A 23808-nucleotide genomic window follows, 5' to 3' on the forward strand; every position below is an offset into this window, starting at 1 on the left:
CAGACCCAGCTCTGATCCCTGCGGCGCACACCACTAGTCACAGGCCTCCAGTCAGAGAGGCAGCCATTTACAAGTACAGACCCAGCTCTGATCCCTGCGGCACACACCACTAGTCACAGGCCTCCAGTCAGAGAGGCAGCCATTTACAAGTACAGACCCAGCTCTGATCCCTACGGCACACATCACTAGTCACAGGCCTCCAGTCAGAGAGGCAACCATTTACAAGTACAGACCCAGCTCTGATCCCTGCGGCACACACCACTAGTCACAGGCCTCCAGTCAGAGAGGCAGCCATTTACAAGTACAGACCCAGCTCTGATCCCTGCGGCACACACCACTAGTCACAGGCCTCCAGTCAGAGAGGCAGCCATTTACAAGTACAGACCCAGCTCTGATCCCTGCGGCACACACCACTAGTCACAGGCCTCCAGTCAGAGAGGCAGCCATTTACAAGTACAGACCCAGCTCTGATCCCTACGGCACACACCACTAGTCACAGGCCTCCAGTCAGAGAGGCAGCCATTTACAAGTACAGACCCAGCTCTGATCCCTACGGCACACACCACTAGTCAGAGGCCTCCACTCAGAGAGGCAGCCATTTACAAGTACAGACCCAGCTCTGATCCCTACGGCACACACCACTAGTCACAGGCCTCCAGTCAGAGAGGCAGCCATTTACAAGTACAGACCCAGCTCTGATCCCTGCGGCACACACCACTAGTCACAGGCCTCCAGTCAGAGAGGCGGCAATTTACAAGTACAGACCCAGCTCTGATCCCTGCAGCACACACCACTAGTCACAGGCCTCCAGTCAGAGAGGCAGCCATTTACAAGTACAGACCCAGATCTGATCCCTGCGGCACACACCACTAGTCACAGGCCTCCAGTCAGAGAGGCAGCCATTTACAAGTACAGACCCAGCTCTGATCCCTACGGCACACACCACTAGTCACAGGCCTCCAGTCAGAGAGGCAGCCATTTACAAGTACAGACCCAGATCTGATCCCTGCGGCACACACCACTAGTCACAGGCCTCCAGTCAGACAGGCGGCAATTTACAAGTACAGATCCAGCTCTGATCCCTGCGGCACACACCACTAGTCACAGGCCTCCAGTCAGAGAGGCAGCCATTTACAAGTACAGACCCAGCTCTGATCCCTGCGGCACACACCGCTAGTCACAGGCCTCCAGTCAGAGAGGCAGCCATTTACAAGTACAGACCCAGCTCTGATCCCTGCGGCACACACCACTAGTCACAGGCCTCCAGTCAGAGAGGCAGCCATTTACAAGTACAGACCCAGCTCTGATCCCTACGGCACACACCACTAGTCACAGGCCTCCAGTCAGAGAGGCAACCATTTACAAGTACAGACCCAGCTCTGATCCCTGCGGCACACACCACTAGTCACAGGCCTCCAGTCAGAGAGGCAGCCATTTACAAGTACAGACCCAGCTCTGATCCCTGCGGCACACACCACTAGTCACAGGCCTCCAGTCAGAGAGGCAGCCATTTACAAGTACAGACCCAGCTCTGATCCCTGCGGCACACACCACTAGTCACAGGCCTCCAGTCAGAGAGGCAGCCATTTACAAGTACAGACCCAGCTCTGATCCCTACGGCACACACCACTAGTCACAGGCCTCCAGTCAGAGAGGCAGCCATTTACAAGTACAGACCCAGCTCTGATCCCTACGGCACACACCACTAGTCAGAGGCCTCCACTCAGAGAGGCAGCCATTTACAAGTACAGACCCAGCTCTGATCCCTACGGCACACACCACTAGTCACAGGCCTCCAGTCAGAGAGGCAGCCATTTACAAGTACAGACCCAGCTCTGATCCCTGCGGCACACACCACTAGTCACAGGCCTCCAGTCAGAGAGGCGGCAATTTACAAGTACAGACCCAGCTCTGATCCCTGCAGCACACACCACTAGTCACAGGCCTCCAGTCAGAGAGGCAGCCATTTACAAGTACAGACCCAGATCTGATCCCTGCGGCACACACCACTAGTCACAGGCCTCCAGTCAGACAGGCGGCAATTTACAAGTACAGATCCAGCTCTGATCCCTGCGGCACACACCACTAGTCACAGGCCTCCAGTCAGAGAGGCAGCCATTTACAAGTACAGACCCAGCTCTGATCCCTGCGGCACACACCACTAGTCACAGGCCTCCAGTCAGAGAGGCAGCCATTTACAAGTACAGACCCAGCTCTGATCCCTGCGGCACACACCACTAGTCACAGGCCTCCAGTCAGAGAGGCAGCCATTTACAAGTACAGACCCAGCTCTGATCCCTGCGGCGGACACCACTAGTCACAGGCCTCCAGTCAGAGAGGCAGCCATTTACAAGTACAGACCCAGCTCTGATCCCTGCGGCACACACCACTAGTCACAGGCCTCCAGTCAGAGAGGCAGCCATTTACAAGTACAGACCCAGCTCTGATCCCTGCGGCACACACCACTAGTCACAGGCCTCCAGTCAGAGAGGCAGCCATTTACAAGTACAGACCCAGCTTTGATCCCTGCGGCACACACCGCTAGTCACAGGCCTCCAGTCAGAGAGGCAGCCATTTACAAGTACAGACCCAGCTCTGATCCCTGCGGCACACACCACTAGTCACAGGCCTCCAGTCAGAGAGGCAGCCATTTACAAGTACAGACCCAGCTCTGATCCCTACGGCACACACCACTAGTCACAGGCCTCCAGTCAGAGAGGCAACCATTTACAAGTACAGACCCAGCTCTGATCCCTGTGGCACACACCACTAGTCACAGGCCTCCAGTCAGAGAGGCAGCCATTTACAAGTACAGACCCAGCTCTGATCCCTGCGGCACACACCACTAGTCACAGGCCTCCAGTCAGAGAGGCAGCCATTTACAAGTACAGACCCAGCTCTGATCCCTGCGGCACACACCACTAGTCACAGGCCTCCAGTCAGAGAGGCAGCCATTTACAAGTACAGACCCAGCTCTGATCCCTACGGCACACACCACTAGTCACAGGCCTCCAGTCAGAGAGGCAGCCATTTACAAGTACAGACCCAGCTCTGATCCCTACGGCACACACCACTAGTCAGAGGCCTCCACTCAGAGAGGCAGCCATTTACAAGTACAGACCCAGCTCTGATCCCTACGGCACACACCAGTAGTCACAGGCCTCCAGTCAGAGAGGCAGCCATTTACAAGTACAGACCCAGCTCTGATCCCTGCGGCACACACCACTAGTCACAGGCCTCCAGTCAGAGAGGCAACCATTTACAAGTACAGACCCAGCTCTGATCCCTGCGGCACACACCACTAGTCCCAGGCCTCCAGTCAGAGAGGCGGCCATTTACAAGTACAGACCCAGCTCTGATCCCTGCGGCACACACGACTAGTCACAGGCCTCCAGTCAGAGAGGCAGCCATTTACAAGTACAGACCCAGCTCTGATCCCTACGGCACACACCACTAGTCACAGGCCTCCAGTCAGAGAGGCAGCCATTTACAAGTACAGTCCCAGCTCTGATCCCTGTGGCACACACCACTAGTCACAGGCCTCCAGTCAGAGAGGCAGCCATTTACAAGTACAGACCCAGCTCTGATCCCTGTGGCACACACCACTAGTCACAGGCCCCCAGTCAGAGAGGCAGCCATTGACAAGTGCAGACCCAGCTCTGAACCCTGCGGCGCACACCACTAGTCACAGGCCTCCAGTCAGAGAGGCAGCCATTTACAAGTACAGACCCAGATCTGATCCCTGCGGCACACACCACTAGTCACCGGCCGCCAGTCAGAGAGGCGGCAATTTACAAGTACAGACCCAGCTCTGATCCCTGCGGCACACACCACTAGTCACAGGCCTCCAGTCAGAGAGGCAGCCATTGACAAGTACAGACCCAGCTCTGATCCCTGCGGTGCACACCACTAGTCACAGGCTTCCAGTCAGAGAGGCAGCCATTGACAAGTACAGACACAGCTCTGATCCCTGCGGCACACACCACTAGTCACAAGTCTCCAGTCAGAGAGGCAGCCATTTACAAGTACAGACCCACCTCTGATCGCTGCGGCACACACCAGTAGTCACAGGCCTCCAGTCAGAGATGCAGCCATTTTGGGATCTCCCATGAAGCCAATGTCTAATCCAATTACCTACCTCATCGTGAAAGCCAAGTGACTGAAACTCCTTGACCAACCTGCCATGTGGTACCTATTTAAAGGCCGTGCTAAAGTCCATGTAGACACCATCCACTGGCTTGCCCTCATCAACTTTCCTGGTAACTTCCTTGAAAAACTCTGTGGGATTGGTTAACCACAACCAACCACACTCAAAGTAATACTGACCATCCCTAATCAGTCTCTGTCCATCCAAATACCTTCCAATAACTTAACCCACTACTGGTGTCAGGCTCACCCGCTTATAATTTGCTGGTTTATTATTGGAGCCTTTCTTAACGAATGGGACAATATTCCCTATCGTCCAATCCTCCAGCCCTCACCTGTTGCTGAGTGTGTTTTAAATGTCTCTGCTAGGGCCCCGGCAATTACTGCTGCAACATCCCACAAGGTCTACAGGAACTCCTCGTCAGGCCCTGGAGATTTATCCAGACTAATTTGCATTAAGTCAGTAATGTGTGTACAGTCCATAACCTCCCTGCTTTCCCTCACTTCTATAGAGTCTGGTTGTGGCGCGTGGCTAGTCCAACGTCTTAAACAACTGGCTAAGGTGTGGGACTAGCAATCTGAAGGTCGTGAGTTCGAGTCCCAGCCAAGACAGCGTGTTGAGTCCTTGAACAAGGCACTTAACCACACATTGCTCCAGTCCACCCAGCTGAAAATGGGTTTGGGCAAAATGCTGGGGATTACCTCGCGATAGACTGGGGTCTGTGTACTCTACAAATTTGCTCCTCTAAATCCAGCTGACTATTGAGTGGTTTGTAATATGACCCCATTAATGTGGTAAACTGGATCAGCAACGTTGCTGCTGACTTCAGGATTGTGTGTAATGGACAGCGAGGAGGCTATCAATGCTTGCAATGGGATCTGGACCAGCTGAGACATGGGGCTGAGAAAGGGCAGATAGAATTTATTGCAGATGGGGGTGAGATGTTGAATTTGGGAGGTCAAACCAGGATAAGACTCACATAGTGAATGTTCGGGCTCTGAGGTGTACGGTAGAACCACGGGACCTGGAAATACAGATCCACATTTGCTTGAAAGCAGCGTCACAGGTAGATACAGTTGTGAAGAGAGTTTTAGGTACATTGGTATGTACAGGGTACAGGATTGGGATGTTATGTTGAAGTTGTAAAAGATGTTAGTGAAGCTGATTTCAAAGTAATGTGTGCAGTTCTGGTCACCAACCGATAGGAAGGATATCAACAAACTTGGAAGAATGCAGAGAAAATTTACAAGGAAGTGCCGGAACTTGAGGATCTGAGTTACAGGGAGAGTTTGAATCCATTAGGAATTTATTCACTGGCGTACTTAGTGGGAACGATGAAATATTTTAGTGGAATCAGAGGGCAATCTTCACTCAGAGGGTGGTGTGAGTGGAACGAGCTGCCAATGGAAGTGGTAGATGCAAATTCCATTGTAACATTTAGGAAAAGTTTGGACAGGTGGATGAGATGAGAGAGGTCTGGAGGCCGAGGTCTGGGTGCAGAGAGATGGGATGAGGCAGAGGAGCAGGCTGGCATGGACTAGATGGGCCGAATTTCCTGTTTCTATGCTGTCGTGCTCCATGACTGTATGACCAACACCCCCCATACAATAAATGTCAATGTGCCATTTGCCTTCCTAACTACTGCTGCCCCTTCCTGCAGTCTGAGATGAACACCCCATGGTGGACCAGTGTGACTACACACTTGCATCTGTGTATAAACATCTTTGCATCTTTCATAAAATTCCCTCTAAATTCCTTCTCCATTACAGACCCTGTACACGGTCCACTCCCCATTACTGACCCATTGCCAACCTGACCGGGGTTTATCCTGAGTCGACTCCCCCTCTAATGTCTGCTGTCCATTACAGACGATCTACACCTTCCACTACACAATTCTGACCCATTATAAACCTGGCAACAGTAATCCTGTGACTATTTCCTCTCTAGCACCTGTGTCCATTCCTGTCCCTCTGCTCAATACTGACCCATCACTGTGGTTGTTAGAGGAAGCTCACTGACTGGGAACAATAGGCTCTTCATTACAGAGGCTCAGGATAGATGATGTTTGTTTGTTTTGCATACTTTTTCAAAACATACATCAACTATTCCACCACCCTGCGCTGGCTTCATTGCTTTGAGAAGCCGGTGTGGAAAGTAGTCGTTGGCCTGTTGCTGCGTCTGACACCACTCACAGCAGAGAGTGAGGAGGTTGTAGGTGGTCCCATCTCCCTCCATTTCACACAGCAACACCTCATCGGGAGTCACACGTGAGTAGACATCACCAAAACTGATTGAATCTGGAAATTTGACTTGTGTTCTGTGTTTGTGTGTGGATGTTGCAGAGAGAGAGAGAGGGAGGGAGAGAGAGAGTGTGTAAATAAATGAAGGTAGATGGAGCTCCTCTGTTTCATCTATCTGTGAGGTTTCAGGAAGGGATTTCTCATCTCTGACTGGGGTCTCAGTCACGGAGATCTCACTGTGTAATCCCCATGAGGGAGAGAGGGAGATGTCACTGTATCTGGGGACAGTGAGGGGAGAGGGAGATCTCACTGTGTAATCCCCGTGAGGGAGAGAGGGAGATGTTACTGTATCTGGGGACAGTGAGGGGAGAGGGAGATGTCACTGTGTGTGGGGACAGTGAGGGGAGAGGGAGATCTCACTCTACATGGGGACAGTGAGGGGGAGTGGGATCTCACTGTGTGGGGACAGTGAGGGGAGAGGGAGATGTCACTGTGTGTGGGGACAGTGAGGGGAGAGGGATCTCACTCTATGTGGGGACAGTGAGGGGGAGAGGGAGATCTCACTCTATGTGGGGACAGTGAGGGGGAGTGGGATCTCACTGTGTGGGGACAGTGAGGGGAGAGGGAGATGTCACTGTGTGTGGGGACAGTGAGGGGAGAGGGAGATCTCACTGTGTAATCCCCGTGAGGGAGAGAGGGAGATGTCACTGTGTGTGGGGACAGTGAGGGGAGAGGGAGATCTCACTCTATGTGGGGACAGTGAGGGGGAGAGGGAGATCTCACTCTATGTGGGGACAGTGAGGGGAGAGGGAGATCTCACTCTACATGGGGACTGAGGGGGAGTGGGATCTCACTGTGTGGGGACAGTGAGGGGAGAGGGAGATGTCACTGTGTGTGGGGACAGTGAGGGGAGAGGGATCTCACTCTATGTGGGGACAGTGAGGGGGAGAGGGAGATCTCACTCTATGTGGGGACAGTGAGGGGGAGAGGGAGATCTCACTCTATGTGGGGACAGTGAGGGGGAGAGGGATCTCACTGTGTGGGGACAGTGAGGGGAGAGGGAGATGTCACTGTGTGTGGGGACAGTGAGATCTCACTGTGTAATCCCCGTGAGGGAGAGAGGGAGATGTCACTGTGTGTGGGGACAGTGAGGGGAGAGGGAGATCTCACTCTACATGGGGACAGTGAGGGGGAGTGGGATCTCACTGTGTGGGGACAGTGAGGGGAGAGGGAGATGTCACTGTGTGTGGGGACAGTGAGGGGAGAGGGATCTCACTCTATGTGGGGACAGTGAGAGGGAGTGGGATCTCACTGTGTGGGGACAGTGAGGGGAGAGGGAGATGTCACTGTGTGTGGGGACAGTGAGGGGAGAGGGAGATCTCACTCTACATGGGGACAGTGAGGGGGAGTGGGATCTCACTGTGTGGGGACAGTGAGGGGAGAGGGAGATGTCACTGTGTGTGGGGACAGTGAGGGGAGAGGGAGATCTCACTGTGTAATCCCCGTGAGGGAGAGAGGGAGATGTCACTGTGTGTGGGGACAGTGAGGGGAGAGGGAGATCTCACTCTACATGGGGACAGTGAGGGGGAGTGGGATCTCACTGTGTGGGGACAGTGAGGGGAGAGGGAGATGTCACTGTGTGTGGGGACAGTGAGGGGAGAGGGATCTCACTCTATGTGGGGACAGTGAGGGGGAGAGGGAGATCTCACTCTATGTGGGGACAGTGAGGGGGAGAGGGAGATCTCACTCTATGTGGGGACAGTGAGGGGGAGAGGGATCTCACTGTGTGGGGACAGTGAGGGGAGAGGGAGATGTCACTGTGTGTGGGGACAGTGAGGGGAGAGGGAGATCTCACTGTGTAATCCCCGTGAGGGAGAGAGGGAGATCTCACTGTGTGTGGGGACAGTGAGGGGGAGTGGGATCTCACTGTGTGGGGACAGTGAGGGGAGAGGGAGATGTCACTGTGTGTGGGGACAGTGAGGGGGAGAGGGAGATCTCACTCTATGTGGGGACAGTGAGGGGAGAGGGATCTCACTCTATGTGGGGACAGTGAGGGGGAGAGGGAGATCTCACTCTATGTGGGGACAGTGAGGGCAGAGGGAGATCTCACCTCCTTCCATGGGGACTCAGATATCTGGCCTCTGTGGGTTCTCACTGAGGGAGGTTTCATCTCCGTCTCATTAAGGGAGTGAGTGAGGTCACACTGAGGGAGATCTCATCTGTGTTTGTGGTGTCTCAGTGAGGGAGAAAAGGAGATTCCACTTCTGTCTGTGGGGTCTGAGTGAGGGAGTGATGAATCTATCCCACTGTAGATGGATATCCCTTTCGATCCTCAGTTCCCATCCCCATTTACACCTTGTCCTCGGCCCCAGTGTGTCATTTCTCACTGAGTTAATTCCAATCTTTCATTTCCAGAATGTCACCGGCTGAACTGAGGGTTGTGCTGCTGATCCTGGGTTTTCTGGGTGAGTAATGTCTTGTAGGGACAAACTGCATGCTGTGTACAGTAAGAGGAAGTAGATGTTATTTATTGTTTCTGTGGACGAGCAGAGACAGCCTGTATTTAATGGGGGAAAAGTACTGAAGGGACCTCGGGAACATTATGAATCCAATTTGACTCCAGGACGCATGGCATTAGAGCTGGTGATCAGAAACGTCCAGGTACATGGTTTGGTTAGGCAGAGAATTTCAGGCTTGAAGACTGAGGAGAAGGCACAGCTGGAAATGCAGTAATTACACTCCGAGAGGCTGGGACTGGAGGGAGTGTTGAGAGGCTGGAGGAGATTACACTGGGAGGAAGTGGTGAGGCTATGCTGGGTTGTCTGATACTGAAGGAGGTTGTATCACTGAGGGATACAACATTAGTTAGTGAACACAGGGATGGTGGGTGAAGGACCTCGGGACAAATCCAGGCACAGCCCGCAGAATTGGTGGAGAGCTGAGTCCAGGAGTGGGAGGTGGCTGAAGGTGTGAATGAGAGACGGACTGGGTCAGGGGCGGAGCTGGGTGACGTTAAAGAGGCAAGCATCACTGTGGGGCAGAGGTGCCTTTTAAATGTCATTATCGTACCTGTCTCAATGACTTCCAGTGGCAGCTCATTCTGCATTCGTACCAGCCTCTGTGGGTTTCGTCTGGGTGATCCGGTTTCCTCCCACAGTCCAAAGATGTACCGGTTAGTCAGTTAATTGGTCTTTATAAATTGCCCTGTGCATAGCAACACACAAAATGCTGGAGGAACTCAGCAGACCAGGCAGCATCGATGAAAAAGAGTAAACAGTCAATATTTCAGGCCAAGTTCCTTCATCAGGACTGGAAAGCAAGAGGAGCTGTCCATCATTTTTTTCCCCAGTCCTTCTTTCCAGTTGTGATGAAGAGTCTCAGCCTGAAATGTTGACTGTTTATTCTTTTCCATCTAAGCTTCCTGACCTGCTGAGTTCATCCAGCATTTTGTGTGTGTTGCTCTTGGAATCAGTGTCACTGTGTACCCTCAGTGACCACTTTATTATGTGCAGAGTGTAATTGGCTAATTAGATATTTGTATTAATGGACAAGTGTGCAGGTGTACCTAGTAAAGTGGCCACTGAGTGTATCCCCAATGACGTGACCCCACAGTCGTCTGTGGTAATGAATTTCACTGATTCACCATCCTCTGGCTAAAGAAATTCCTGCTTCTCTCTGTTCTAAAGGGACATTGTTGTATTCTGAGACTGTGCCCTCTGGTCCGAGACTCCTCCGCTGTTGGACATGTCTCTGTGTCCACTCTCTCCAGCCTTTCAATATTTGATAGGGCATGTAAGGAAACTCACAGATAGGCACATGGATGATAGAAGAATGGAGAGCTGTGTAGGAGGAAAGGGTTTGATTGATCAGAATCAGTTCTGATATCACTGGTATATGTCATGTAATTTGTTGTTTTATGGCAGTACACAATAACACAATATAAAAACAATAATATATTACAATATGAAATATATTTAAATAAAAAAGAGAGCAAAAGTTTTCTTTTTCTTTTTTTTTTGTAATTTTTTGCAGTGGTGTAAATGGGTTCATTGTCCATTCAGAGATCTGATGGCGGAGAGGAAGAAGCTGTTCCTGAAGTGTTGAGTGTGTGTTTTCAGGCTCCTGTACCACCTCCCTGACAGTAGCAAGGAGAAAAAGGCATGTCCTGGGTGATGGGGGTCTTTAATGGTGGATGCTGCCATTTTGAGTTGTTACTTGTGAAGATGTCCTCGATGCTGGGGAGGCTTGTGCCCATGTTGGAGCTGTTTGAGTTTACAGTATTCTGCACCTTTTTCTGATTCTGTGCAGTGGCCCCTCCATACCAGACGGTGATACAACCAGTTAGAATGCTCTCCACTGTACATCTGTAGAGATTTGCGAGTGTATTTGGAGTCAGACCAAGTCCTTCAAACTCCTGATGAAATGTAGCCACTGTTGGGCCTTCTTTATCATTGGCTCAATATGTTGGTCTGAGGATCGATCTTCAGAGATGTTGACACCCAGTAACTTGAAACTGCTCACCCTTTCCACTGCTGATCCCTCGATGAGGACTGGTGTGTATTCCCTTGACTTCCCCTTTCTGAAGTCCACAATCATTTTCTCGGTCTTACTGACGTTGAGTGCAGTGTTGTTGTTACGACACCACTCAATCAGCTGATCCACTCACTCCTCTACGCCTCCTTGTCATCATCTCAAATTCTGCCGACAATAGTTGTGTTATCGGCAAATTTATAGATGATGATTGAGCTGTGCCGAGCCACACAGTTGTTGGTGTGGAGAGAAAATAGAGCAGTGGGCTGAGTTTGTATCCTTGAGGTGTGCCAGTGTTGATTGTCAGTGAGCAGGTATCACTGTTGTCCAGGTGATCCAAGGCCGAGTGTAGAACCAGTGAGATTGTATCCACTGTAGACCTATTGTGGCGATAGGCAAATTGCAGCAGGTCCAGGGCCTCGCTAAGGCTGGAGTTGATTCTGGCCATGACTAACCTCTTAAAGTACTTCATCACTGTAGATGTGAGTGCAACTGGACGGTCGTCCTTCAAATTACAAAGAAAAATTTTGATCAAGTACTTAGAGTACCTTGTAAAAATATTCAGCCCCCAACCCTTTGATCACATACGTGAATATTACAACCAAAGGGAGATGGAGGTAGATAGAGAACAAGGGGACATGGAGTTTGGCAGAGTGAGGAACAAATTGGTTGTGGAGAGACCAAGGAGAGAGCAAGGTAAGGAGGGACCAAGGGGGGAAATGAGGTAGGGGGTGAATGAGGTGAGGAGAGACCTAGTAGAGAGGGAGGTATGGTGAGACCAAGGGATGAGCAAGATGGGAAGAGACTGAAGGAAGAGGGAGCAGGAAAAACTGAGGGAAAGTAGTGAGAGTCCGAGGAAAGTGGGAGCTAGTGAAAGTCCGAGGGAAGTGGGAGATAGTGAAAGTCCGAGTGGAGAGGGAGTTAGTGAGGGTCTGAGGGGAGAGGGAGTTTGTGAGAGACCGAGAGGGAGTTAGTGAGAGTGAGGGGAGAGTGTGAGGTAGTGAGAGTCTGAGGGGAGAGGTATGTAGGGAAAGACTGAGAGGGAGACAGAGGTAGGGAGAGACCAAGGGGAGAGTGTAAGGGAGAAAGCAAGGGGAGAGTCTCAGGAGAGAGAACCACAGGGAGAGGGGAGCAGGAGGAAGAGAATCACTGACCTGCGAAAGCATGAGAGAGGGTGTGACGGCGGAAGAGACTGAGTGGAGTGGGACGAAGGGAGAGAATGGGGTAAGAGGGAGGGGAAGAGGGAGGTAGGGAGAGACATGGCAGAGGGAGATAGGAAGACTGAGGGGAGAAGGAGGTGGAATAGACTGAGAAAAGAGGTAGTTAGGGTGAGATTGAGGGAAGAGGGAGGTAGGGAGTGTCTGAGGGGAGTGTGATTAAGGGAAAGACAGTTGGAGGTAGGGAGACACCAAGGGGAGAGAGATGAATGGAGAGATCGAGTGGACGGGGCGGTTGGGGGAGACTGAGGGAAAGTGTGGTTGAGAGAGACAAAGGGAAAGGGCGGCTGAGAGTCCGAGGGAGGCAGGCAGAGAGTGAGCAAGGGTAGACAGAGGAGACCAAATGGAGAGGGAAGTGTGGAGATTATGAATAGAGAGGGAGGGAGGAAGAGACAGAGGGGTGAGGACATAGGGAGTAACTGAGGGCAGACTGAGTTAGGGAGTGACCTAGGGGAGAAGGAGCTAGGGTGAGACAGGAGAGAGGAAGATAGCAAGAAGAATGAGGAGTAAGGGAGGTCAGGAGACACTGAGGGGAAGGGGAGGTAGGGAGGTGTGAGAGGGAGTAAGCAAAATACCAAGAGGAGAGGGAGGTAGGGTGAGACCGAGGGAGGGAGCTGTGCCAAGAGTGACCAAGGTTAGACAGAATTGAGACCAAATGGAGATGGAGGTAGGGAAAGACTGAAGGGAGAGGGAGTAAACAAAATACTGAGGGGAGAAGGAGGTAGGGAGAGACAGACAGGAGGGAGCTATGCCAAGAGTGACTGAAGGTTTATTGTGGTAGTGAGAGAATGAGTTGAGAGGAAGGTGGAGAGATCCAGGGGGCAGTTAGGTAGGGAGAGACTGATGTGAAATGGAGGTAGAGATATTGAGGGGACAGGGAGTTGGGTATGCGACCAAGAGGAGAGGGAGTTTGGGAGAGACTGAGGAGAGAGGGAGGTAGGGAGAGACCAAGGGTTGAGGGAGGTAGGGAGAGACCAAGGGGTGAGGGAGGTTGGGAGTGACAGGGGTGAGGGAGATAGGGAAGGACCAAGGGGAGTGTGAGGTAGGTAACGACTGAGGGGAGAAGGAATTAAGGAGAGACCAATGGGAGAATGAGGAGGGGAGAGATCGAGGGGAGAATTAGGTGAGGATAGACAGAGGGAGAATGTAGTCAGGAGAGACTAAGGGGAGAGTTAGGAAAGGAGAGACTGTGTGGAGGGAGATAGGGAGAGGCTGAGTGTGGAGGGATGTGGGGTGAGGAAGGTAGGGAGATATCAAAGGGAGAGTGTTGGGGAGCATTGAGATGACAGGGATGTCTAGAGAGTTCGAGGGGAGGGTCGGAGGGTTGAAGTAGGGAGATCCCGAGGGGAGGAGGAGGTAGGAAAAGACCAAGAGGAGAGGGAGGTATGGAGAGAGGAAGTTGCAGGAGAGTGAGGGAGAGGACATGAGTGTGAGACTGAGAGGCGAGGGGATGAGAGATCAAAGGGAGGGAGGGAGGGAAAGACTAAGGGGAAGAAGAAGTAGAGGAGAGTGAAGAAGGGAGGGACTGAGGCAGTTAGGGGGAGACTGAGGGGAGACGAAGGTATGCCTAGGCTTGAGGGAAAAATGACCAAGGTGTGGAGAGGTTGTTCAAGTGACACCGATGGGAGAGGGAGAAAATGAGACACTGAAGGGAAAGGGAGATAGGGAGAGACTGAGGGGAGAATGAGTTAGGAGAGACTGAGGGGAAAGGGAATTAGGGTGAAAGTGAGGTATGGAGACACCGAGGCGAGAGCGGTGTACTCAGAGACGAGGGCACAGGGTTTGGGGGAGACTGTGGGGATATACAATTGGGGAGAGGCTGAAGGGAGAGAAATTGGGGCACATGAAGGGGAGAGTGAGGGAGGGGGGAACTAGATTTGAGGGAGGGAAGGAAATATTGATGGGGGAGGACCTGAGTGTGAGACCGATTGGCAAGGAACTAAGGGAGGTAGGATGAGACCAAGGGGCAATGAGGTAGGGAGAGTCTGAGGGCAAAGTTACGTAGAGAGAGACTGAGGGGAGAGGATTTGAGTGTGAGACCAAAGGGAGAGGAAGTGAAGGAGACATTGAGGGGAGAGGGAAGTACGGAGAGACTAAGGGAGTTAGGGAGAGATTAGGGGGTAGTGGGAGGTTTGGGAGGTACTGAGATGCAGGTCGGTGAGACAGAGGGGAGAGGGACAGGGAGAGAATGAGGGGAAATAGAGGTAGACACTGAGGGAGAGTGAGGAAGGGATAAGTCAGAGGGAAAGTGAGGTAGGGAGAGACCCATGAGAAATGGAGGGAGAGAGATACTGAGCGAAGAGTGAGGAAAGGACTGAGGGGAGGAATGTAGGGAGAGCTGACAGGAATAGCAGGTAGGGAGAAACTGAGGGGGAAGGTGGTAGGGAAACACCAAGGAGAGAGTTAGGAAGGGAGACCAATGTTGGAGGGAGGTAGGTATGGACTGAGGGAAGACTGATGTATGCAGACACCGAGGAGAGGGAAGCGAGATGGAGTTAGGGGAAGACCGAGGAGTCAGGGAGGTAGGGAGAGTCCAAAGGAAAAAGGAGGTTGGAAGAATCCAAAGGGAGAGGCAGGTAGTGAGAGACTGAGGGGAGAGTGAGTTACTATGTAACGAAGGGTTGACTATGTTAGGGAGACACAAAAGCAAGTGGAGATAGGGTGCAATTGGAAAGGGAGGTAGGGAGCGACTCAAGAGAGGAATGTAGGGTAAGATCAAGAAGGACAGTGATAGTGAGAGACAAGGGGAGAGGAAGGTAGGGAGAGAACAAAGGGGTTGGTGGTAGGTAGAAATCGAAGGGAGTTGGAGTGAGGTGGGGTGAGTTCGAAGGGAGAGAGAGGTATGGAGAGTCTGAGGGGAGAAGGAGGTAGGGAGAGGCTGAGGCATGAATAAGATGAGGAGAGACCAATGGGAGAATGTGAGGAGAGATCGAGGGCAGGGGGTGCTGGGGTGACACTGAGGGGAGAGGGAGATAGGCGGGCACCAAGGGGAGAGGAGGTTTCTGAGAGTTAGATAGGTGATGCAGGTAGAGAGAGACCGTGGGAGACAGAAAACTGAATTGACTTTGTTTCTTGCATCCTTCACATACATGAGGAGTAAAAATCTTTACATTCTGTCTCTGTCTGAAGGAGCAATGTGCAATTTATAGTAATTTGTAATAAATAGTATGTACAACAGGAGTCAATATAACATAAAAATACAGTTGTGTCAGTGTGAATTAATCAGTCTGATGGCCTGGTGGAAGAAGCTGTCCCAGAGCCTGTTGGTCCTGGCTTTTATGCTGTGGTACCGTTTCCCGTATCATAGCAGCTGGAAAAGTTTATGCTTGGGGTGACTTGGGTCCCCGATGATCCTTCGGGCCATTTTAAAACACCTGTCTTTGTAAATGTCCTGAATAGTGGGAAGTTCACATCTACAGATGCCCTGGGCTGTCCACACCACTCTCTGCAGAGTCCTGTGATTGAGGGAAGTACAGTTCCCATACCAGGCAGTGATGCAGCCAGTCAGGATGCTCTCAATTGTGCCCCTGTAGAAAGTTCTTAAGATTTGGGGGCCCATACCAAACTTCTTCAACCATCTGAGGTGAAAGAGGCGCTGTTGTGCCTTTTTCACCACACAGCTGGTATGTACAGACCACGTGAGGTCCTCGGTAATGTTTATGCCAAGGAACTTAAAGCTGTTCACCCTCTCAACCAAGAGTGACCAAGGGTAGATGGAGTTGAGGAGAAACTGAGGGGAGCGAGAGCGATGTAGCGATCAAGTGTTGAAGGAGGTTTGTGACACCTAGGGGAGAGGGAGATAGGAGGGGGTTGAGGGAGAGGGAGGTAAGGAGAGACCGAGAGGAAAGGGAAGTAGGGAAAGACTGAGGAGAAAGGGAGTCAAGATTGAATTTTTTCCAGGCATACTCAATAAATCCAATGCCCATTATAGAATCATGAAAGACTACATCAAAAGGGTGAACAACTCGTGTTTAAACAAGAACAAACTAAAAATACAGAAAGGAATAAGAAATAATAATAAAGATAAATAAATAAGTAATAAGTTTTGAGACCATTAGATGAAGAGTTCTTGAAAGTGAGTCCATAGGTTATGGGATCAGGTCAGTGATGATATAAGTGAAGTTGAATGAACTTATCCACACAGATTTAAGAGCCTGATGGTTGTCGGGTAATATCTGTTCCTGAACCTATTGGTATAGGTGCTGAGGATCCTGTATTTCCTTCCTCATGGCAACAGCGAGAAGAGAGCATGACCTGGGTGGTGAGGATCTTTGATGATGTCTGCTGCTTTCCTGTGACGATGGTCTGTGTCGATGCGTGGGGAGGCTTTACCTGTGATGGACTGGGCCATATCTGCTACTTTGTGCAGAATTTTCTGTTCAGGAGCATTGGTGTTTCCTCACCAGGCAGTGATGCAGCCAGTCAGTATACTCTCCACCACACATCTATAGTAGTTTGTGAAAGTTTCAGTTGTCATATCGTATCTTCACAGAATTCCAAGGATGTAGATCTGCTGCTGGGCTTTCTTTGTAATTGCACTTGTGAGCTGGGCCCAGGACAGTTAATCTGAAACGATAACACTGAGGAATTTAAAGTTGCTGACCCTCTCCACCTCTGATCTTCAGTGAGGACTGGCTTGTGGACCTCTGGTTTCCTCCTCCTGAGATCAATAAACAGTTCCTTGGTCTTGCTGACATGATGCTCTCCCTGCTTTTCTTGAGATTTGGTGTGACTGTTGCCCTTTTGAAGCAGCTGAGAACCTCCATTTCCAGCAGTGAGAGATTGAAGAATTCCTTGAACGTTCCCATGGTTAGTTGGTACAGGTTTTCAATTCCCTACCAGGTAGACCATCAGAAACTGATGTCTTGTGAGGGTTCACCCTAACGATGTTCTGATGTCGACCTTCAAGACAGAGATCACAGGGTCACCACATGCCACAGGGCTTTGCACAGGGGCTGTTTAATTCTCCCCTTCGAAGTGTGCATAAAAGGCATTGAGCTCATCTGGGAGTGAAGCATCACAGCCATTCTCGATGTTACGTTTTGCCTTGTAGGAAATGATGGTCTGCAGACCCTGAAAGAGCTGAGTCAGTTAAAATGTCTGCTCAACAGAGTGGGCTGAAGGGCTTCTACTGAGCTGTAGATTTTGATGTTCCATGTGTCAGAGCCTGATCAAAGATCAGGAAAGAGAATGTAAAAAGAACAGATTCGGGTAAGGCCGGTCACTTTCGGCTGCTCAGGTGTCAGAGGCCAACCAAAGTTTGGAGTGAGATTATAAAAAGAGAAGAATCAGGTAAATCGGTTCTTTTATCGGTGACTCAGGCGTGGAATGAGTGAGAGTGTCGGCCTCAACTCAGTTTGAAATAAAAGGGAGGGATGGTCAAGTGGAGTGGCTGCTGTCAGACTGTGCCAGTGAAAGAGTGGGAAGGCTTTGGCGTGAACAACCAGAGGCACAAATAAGAACAGATAAGCATTTTTTTTTTAGGTCTGAGCAATTTGGGAATTCAGGTTACCTGTCAGTTTCCCTGATGACTACATCTGAAGGAACTGCACCCAACTTCAGCACCTGACTGACTGGGTCAAGTAGTTGGAACTGGAGTTAGAAAGCCTATAGCACAATACAGGCCCTTCAACCCATAAAGCTGTTCCGAACATGTCCTTACTATAGAAATTACTTAGGGTTACACATAGCCCTCTATTTTTCTAAGCTCCATGTATCAATCCAGGAGTCTCTTAAAAGACCCCATCGTATCTGCTTCCAGCAACCCATTCCACACACTCACCACTCTCTGCATTAAAAAAACTTAGCCCTGACATCTCCTCTGTACCTACCTACAAACACCTTAAACTGTGCCCTCTCATGTTAGCCATTTCAGCCCTGGGAAAAAACCTCTGATTATCCACATGATCAATGCCTCTCATCATCTTGTACACCTCTATCGGGTCTCCTCTCATCCTCTGTTGCTCCAAGGAGAAAAGGCCAAGTTCACTCAACCTATTCTCATAATTCATGCTCCCCAATCCAGGCAACATCCTTGTAAATCTGCTCTGCACCTTTTCTATGGTTTCCACACTTTCCTGTGGTGAGGCAACCAGAACTGAGCACAGTACTCTAAGTGGGGTCTGAACAGGGTCCTATATAGCTGCAACATTACCTCTCGGCTCCTAACTCAATCCCACGATTGATGAAGACCAATGCACCATACGCCTTCTTAACCACAGAGTCAACTTGCATAGCAGCATTGCGTGTCCTCTGGACTTGGACCCCAAGATCCCTCTGGATCCTCCACAGTGCCAAGATTCTTAACATTAATAATATATTCTGCCATCATATTTGACCTACAAAAATGAACCACCTCACACTTATCTGGGTTGAACTCTATCTACCACTTCTCAGCCCAGTTTTGCATCTTATCAATGTCCTGCTGTAACCTCTGACAGCCCTCCACATTATCCACAACACCCCCAATATCTGTGCCATCAGCAAATTTACTAACCCATCCCTCCACTTCCTCATCCAGGTCATTTATAAAAATCACAAAGTGTAAGGGTCCCACAACAGATCCCTGAGGCACACCACTGGTCACTGGCCTCAATGCAGAATGTGACCCGTCTACAAACACTCTTTGCCTTCTGTGGGCAAGCCAGTTCTGGATCCACAAAGCAATGTCCCCTTGGATCCCATGCCTCCTTACTTTCTCAATAAGCCTTGCATGGAGTACCTCATCAAATGCCTTGCTGAAATCTATATACACTATGTCTCCTGCTCTACCTTCGTGAATGTGTTCAGTCACACACACAAAAAATTCAGTCAGGCTTATAAGGCACAACCTGCCTTTGACAAAGCCATGCTGACTTTTCCTAATCATATTATGCCTCTCTAAATGGTTATAAATCCTTCCTCTTAGGATCTTTTCCATCAACTTACCAACCACTGAAGTAATATTCACTAGGCTATAATTTCCTGGGCTATCTCTACTCCCTTTCTTGAATAAGAGAACAACATCCACAACCCTCCAGTCCTTTGGAAACTCTGCCATCCCCATTGATGAAGCAAAGATCATTGTCAGAGGCTCAGCAATCTCCTCCCTCGCCTCCCATAGTAGCCTGCGGTACATGTCATCTGGTCCTGGTGACTTATCCAACTTGATGCTTTCCAAAAGCTCCAGCACATCCTCTTTCTTAATGTCTGAATGCTCAAGCTTTTCAGTCCACTGTAAGTCATCCCTATAATTGCCAAGATCCTTTTCCATAGTGAATACTGAAGCAAAGTATTCATTAAGTACCCTGCCATCTCCTCCGGTTTCATACACACTTTCCCACTGTCACACTTGATTGGTCCTATTCTCTCATGTCTTATCCTCTTGCTCTCACATACTGGTAGAATGCTTTGGGGTTTTCCTTAATACTGTTTGCCAAGGCCTTCTCATGGCCCCTTCTGGCTCTCCTAATTTTATTCTTAAGCTCCTTCTTGCTTGCCTTATAATCTTCAAGATCTCTATCATTGCCTAGTTTTTTGAACCTTTAGTAAGCTTTTCTTCTTGACTAGATTTACAACAGCCTTTGTACACCACGGTTCCTGTACCCTACCATCCTTTCCCTGTCTCATTGGAACATACCTATGCAGAGCTCCACACAAATATCACCTGAATATTTGCCACATTTCTGCCATACATTTCCCTGAGAACATCTGTTCCCAATTTATGCTTCCGTTCCTGTCTGATAGCTTCATATTTCCACTTATTCCAATTAAATGCTTTCCTGACGTCTGTTCCTCTCCCTCTCCAATGCCATGGTAAAGGAGATAGAATTGTGATCACTATCTCCAAAATGCTTCCCCAGTGAGAGATCTGACACCAGATCAGGTTCATTTCCCAATACCAGATCAAGTTCAGCCTCTCCTTTTGTAGGTTTATCTACATATTGTGTCAAGAAACCTTCCTGAACACACCTAACAAACTCCATCCCATCTAAACCCCTTGCTCCAGGGAGATGTCAATCAGTACTTGGGAAATTAAAATCTCCCACCACAACAATCCTGTTATTATTACACCTTTTCAGAATCTGTCTCCCTATCTGCTCTTCGATGTCCCTGTTACTATTGGGTGGTCTATATAAAAAAAACACCCTTTAGAGTTATTGACCCCTTCCTGTTCCTGACTTTCACCCAAGAGACTCCATAGACTAGTGGTCGCTAACCAGTCAATCGTGATCGACTAGTCGATCTTGGAGACTTTCCCAGTAGATCCCGAAAAAAAAAAAAGGAAAAATAAATACACAAATACTATTGAGAGACCGTTTCCGGGTTGCAGGGTTTTAGTTCCATTCTTTCTGCCCAGTGCACATGTGTGTAGCTCCCCACCCTGCACTACACAGTGTACTTCAGTGGTCCCCAACCACCGGGCCGGAAGAAACAATATGAGTCAGCTGCACCTTTCCTCATTCCCTGTCACGCCCACTGTTGAACTTGAATACACGCGAGGTCATTACCCAAGTGCGCCAGGGATCACTGCTTGGCCTCGGGTAACCGGCCGGCGGGAAGTGCCGTTGGTACTGGCATGGAGCGCGGCCAGCAGGAAGTGCTGATGCTACTGGCCTGGAGCGCAGACAAATGGACGCCGCCTCTGAAGCTGTTTAGCACACCGAATGCTCGTGGGGAACCCAGTGCTGAAATATTCACAGACCTCATTCGGGCTCAGGGTTTTATAAGCAGCACAGCAGCTACCTCACTGCAATCTACTGAAAAAAAAACTTCTGTCGGCCGATAGATCCTACAAGGGGGGCGGGCGCGTGTCCTAATGCACTCATCACTCGGTTGGTCGCTCTCTCTGGACTGCGACTGCCGTGGCCCTGGTACGGGAACAGCCGCACCTGGCCAAGGCGGTGGGCGGGAGGCTGGAGCTCGGGTCCGAAGGCTGTCTAATGAGGCAATGAAGCCCTCAAAACTGCTTCGGTACGCTGAGTCCAAGCACCCCGCACTGAAAGACAAACCCGTTGAGTTTTTTTCCAGTGGAAAAAATGTGAGCAAACGGGACTGAGAGCCACTTCAACTAAATTGCGGAATAGAAGAATATTGTCAATATTAAATCGGTCTGTGGTGCAAAAAAAAGTGGTGACCCCTGGTGTTTACACTATTTCTACTTCCAGGTTGCGGGGTTTTACTTCCAGTCTTTTTTTGCCCCAGTGCGCATGCGTGTAACTAATAGATTTGGAGTCAATCTTATCTTCACTGAGGCTGAGGTAGGGGATCTTGGGCTGAAAAAGGTTGGTGACCACTACCACAGACAATCCTTCCAGAACTTCTTCCTTTTCTGCAGCCCTGACACTATTTCTGATCAGCAGTGCCATGCCCCCACCTCTTTTGCCTCCCTCCCCGTCCTTTCTGAAACAAATAAATCGTGGCAGTCTAAGTAACCATTCCAGCCCCTGAGTCATCCAAGTCTCTGTAATGGCCACAACATCATAGCTCCAAGTACTGATCCACGCTCTAAGCTCATCCACTTTGTTCACTATACTCCTTGCAGTAAAATAGACACATCTCAAACCATCAGTCTGAGCGCGTCCCTTCTCTATCACCTGCCTATCCTCCATCTCACTCTATTTGCAAGCTTCCTCTATCTGTCAGCCAATCACCACTTCCTCTGTCTGTTCAGTTCGGTTCCCACCCCTCAGCAATTCTAGTTTAAACTCTCCCCAGTAGCTGTAGCAAACCTCCCCGCCAGGATATTGGTCCCCCTCAGATTCAGGTGTAATCTATCCTTTTTCTTCCTGTAGTCTGCCGTCAGGACCTCCTCCCTTTTCCTCCCTATGTCAATGTGTACCACAACCTCTGGCTGTTCTTCCCATTTCAGGAAATTGTGGACGCAATCAGAAACAGCCCAGACCCTCGCACCTGGGAGACAAGTTGCCATCTGTGCTTCTTTTCTGCGTCCACAGAATTGTCTGTCTGACCCCCTAACTGTAGAGTCCCCTATTAGTGCTGCCATCTGAGCCTCAAGGCCGGACTCTGTGCCAGAGGCACAACCACTGTTGCTTCCCCCAGGTAGGCCATCCCCCCCACCATCCCAACAGTACTCAAACAGGAGTACATTGCTAAACTTATTGTTTCTCTGGGTTAAACTGTCTAATACCAGAGGGCATGCATTGAAGGTGAGAGGGGGTAGGTCCAAGGGAGATGTTGGGTGTTTTTTCTCCAGAGAGTGGTGGATGCCTGGTATGGTGGTAAAGGCAACTACATTAGAGGCTTTTATGAGACGTTTGGATAGACACATGGATGGAAGGAAGATGGAGGGATCTGGACATGGAGTAGGTAGGAGGGGTTAGTGTTTGGGTGTTTTCGATTTGCTTTTTAGCTAGTTTGGTTCAACATTGTGGGCTGAATGGCCTGTTCTGGTATTATACTCATCTATGTTCTACGTTGTATTTGGTTCTGCTACAGTGATCCAGGTTGAACCTTATGACCTGGAGTGTGGAAGAACAATGGAGATTTGATAGAGGTGTAGATAGGGTGAATGCAAGCAGGCATTTTCTAATGAGGTTGGGTGAGACCAGAACTAGAGATCATGGGTTAAGGGTGAAAGGTGAAACTTTTCAGGGCAACATGGCAACTTCTTCATTCAGTGGCTGGTGAGAGTGTCGAATGAGTTGCCAGCAGAAGTGGTGCATGTGAGTTTGATTTCAACATTTAAGAGAAGTGTGGATAGGTACTTGGTTGGGATTGCCACTTGCTCTTCTGTCTGTCCCCTTTCCACATCATCTCTGATCAACACAGTTTGTCACCACCTCTCCTGTGCTGTGCATCACAACCAGCCTTTGTGCCACAGCCCTGTTTTTTCCACCCTCCTCTTCTTGCCCCCAACAAAATACAGAAGGGGGTGGCCACAGGGGCCCTGCATTCTCTGCTGAAGTCCCCTCGTTCTGGTGGTCACCCAACTAACTGCTGCCTGGACACTCGGAGTGAGCCCTCAACTCAGGCTCCTGTCAGTACTGCTCTAGGCATCACAGACACTCTTGAGTGACCATTGAACATCTACAAAGCAGCATCCATCATCAAGGTCCCCTACCACCCAGGAAATGCCCTCTTCACACTGCTGCCATCAGAAGCCTCAGGTCCCACAGCACTACTACCCCTCAACCATCAGGATCAGCAACCAGAGGGTATAGCTTCACTCACCCCAACACTGAGGTCCCAATTGATTCCCCAACCTATGGACTCACTTTCAAGGACCCTACAATTCCTGTTCTCAATATTATATTTATTATTATTATTATTTTATCAGCATTAGTTTAACCCAGACATTCTTGTTTCTTCATTCCAGTAATTATCCTTCTTCATACTGTCTCACATCCTGATACACTTCCTACCCATGCAATCTGAAGCCTGGAAACTGGCGAAAGTTCCACAGCCACGGCCCCCAGCTTTAACTCGTTTCAGTCATGGACACTCCTTGTTTACCCTTTAGCTCACTGTACCTGGAAATGAAAGAGTTAACATATCCATGTTTGATGGCTCTGGGCCTCTGCTCACTGAAGTTTAAAAGAATTAGGGGAATAATGAAAGGCCGAGACAGAGTGGATTTGGACAGGATGTTTCCTGTGGTGGTCTAGACTTGAGGGCACTGCTTCAAAGTAGAAGGACATCCCTTTGAACAGAGATGAGGTGAAATTTCTTTAGT

General features: G+C 49.9%; 1 protein-coding gene across 1 annotated transcript in view; it reads left to right on the top strand.

Moving 5' to 3' along the window:
• The first annotated feature begins 8803 nt into the window (after positions 1–8803).
• The window catches only part of LOC140723273 (uncharacterized), a 73919-nt gene continuing 58914 nt past the window's right edge, over positions 8804–23808 (top strand). The window contains exon 1 of the mRNA XM_073037879.1: positions 8804–8852. Coding sequence (XP_072893980.1) covers positions 8804–8852 — 49 coding nt within the window. The remainder of the gene's footprint in view (positions 8853–23808) is intronic.

The sequence above is a fragment of the Hemitrygon akajei genome, unplaced genomic scaffold, assembly GCF_048418815.1.
Source record: "Hemitrygon akajei unplaced genomic scaffold, sHemAka1.3 Scf000107, whole genome shotgun sequence".
NCBI classification, from domain to species: domain Eukaryota; kingdom Metazoa; phylum Chordata; class Chondrichthyes; order Myliobatiformes; family Dasyatidae; genus Hemitrygon; species Hemitrygon akajei.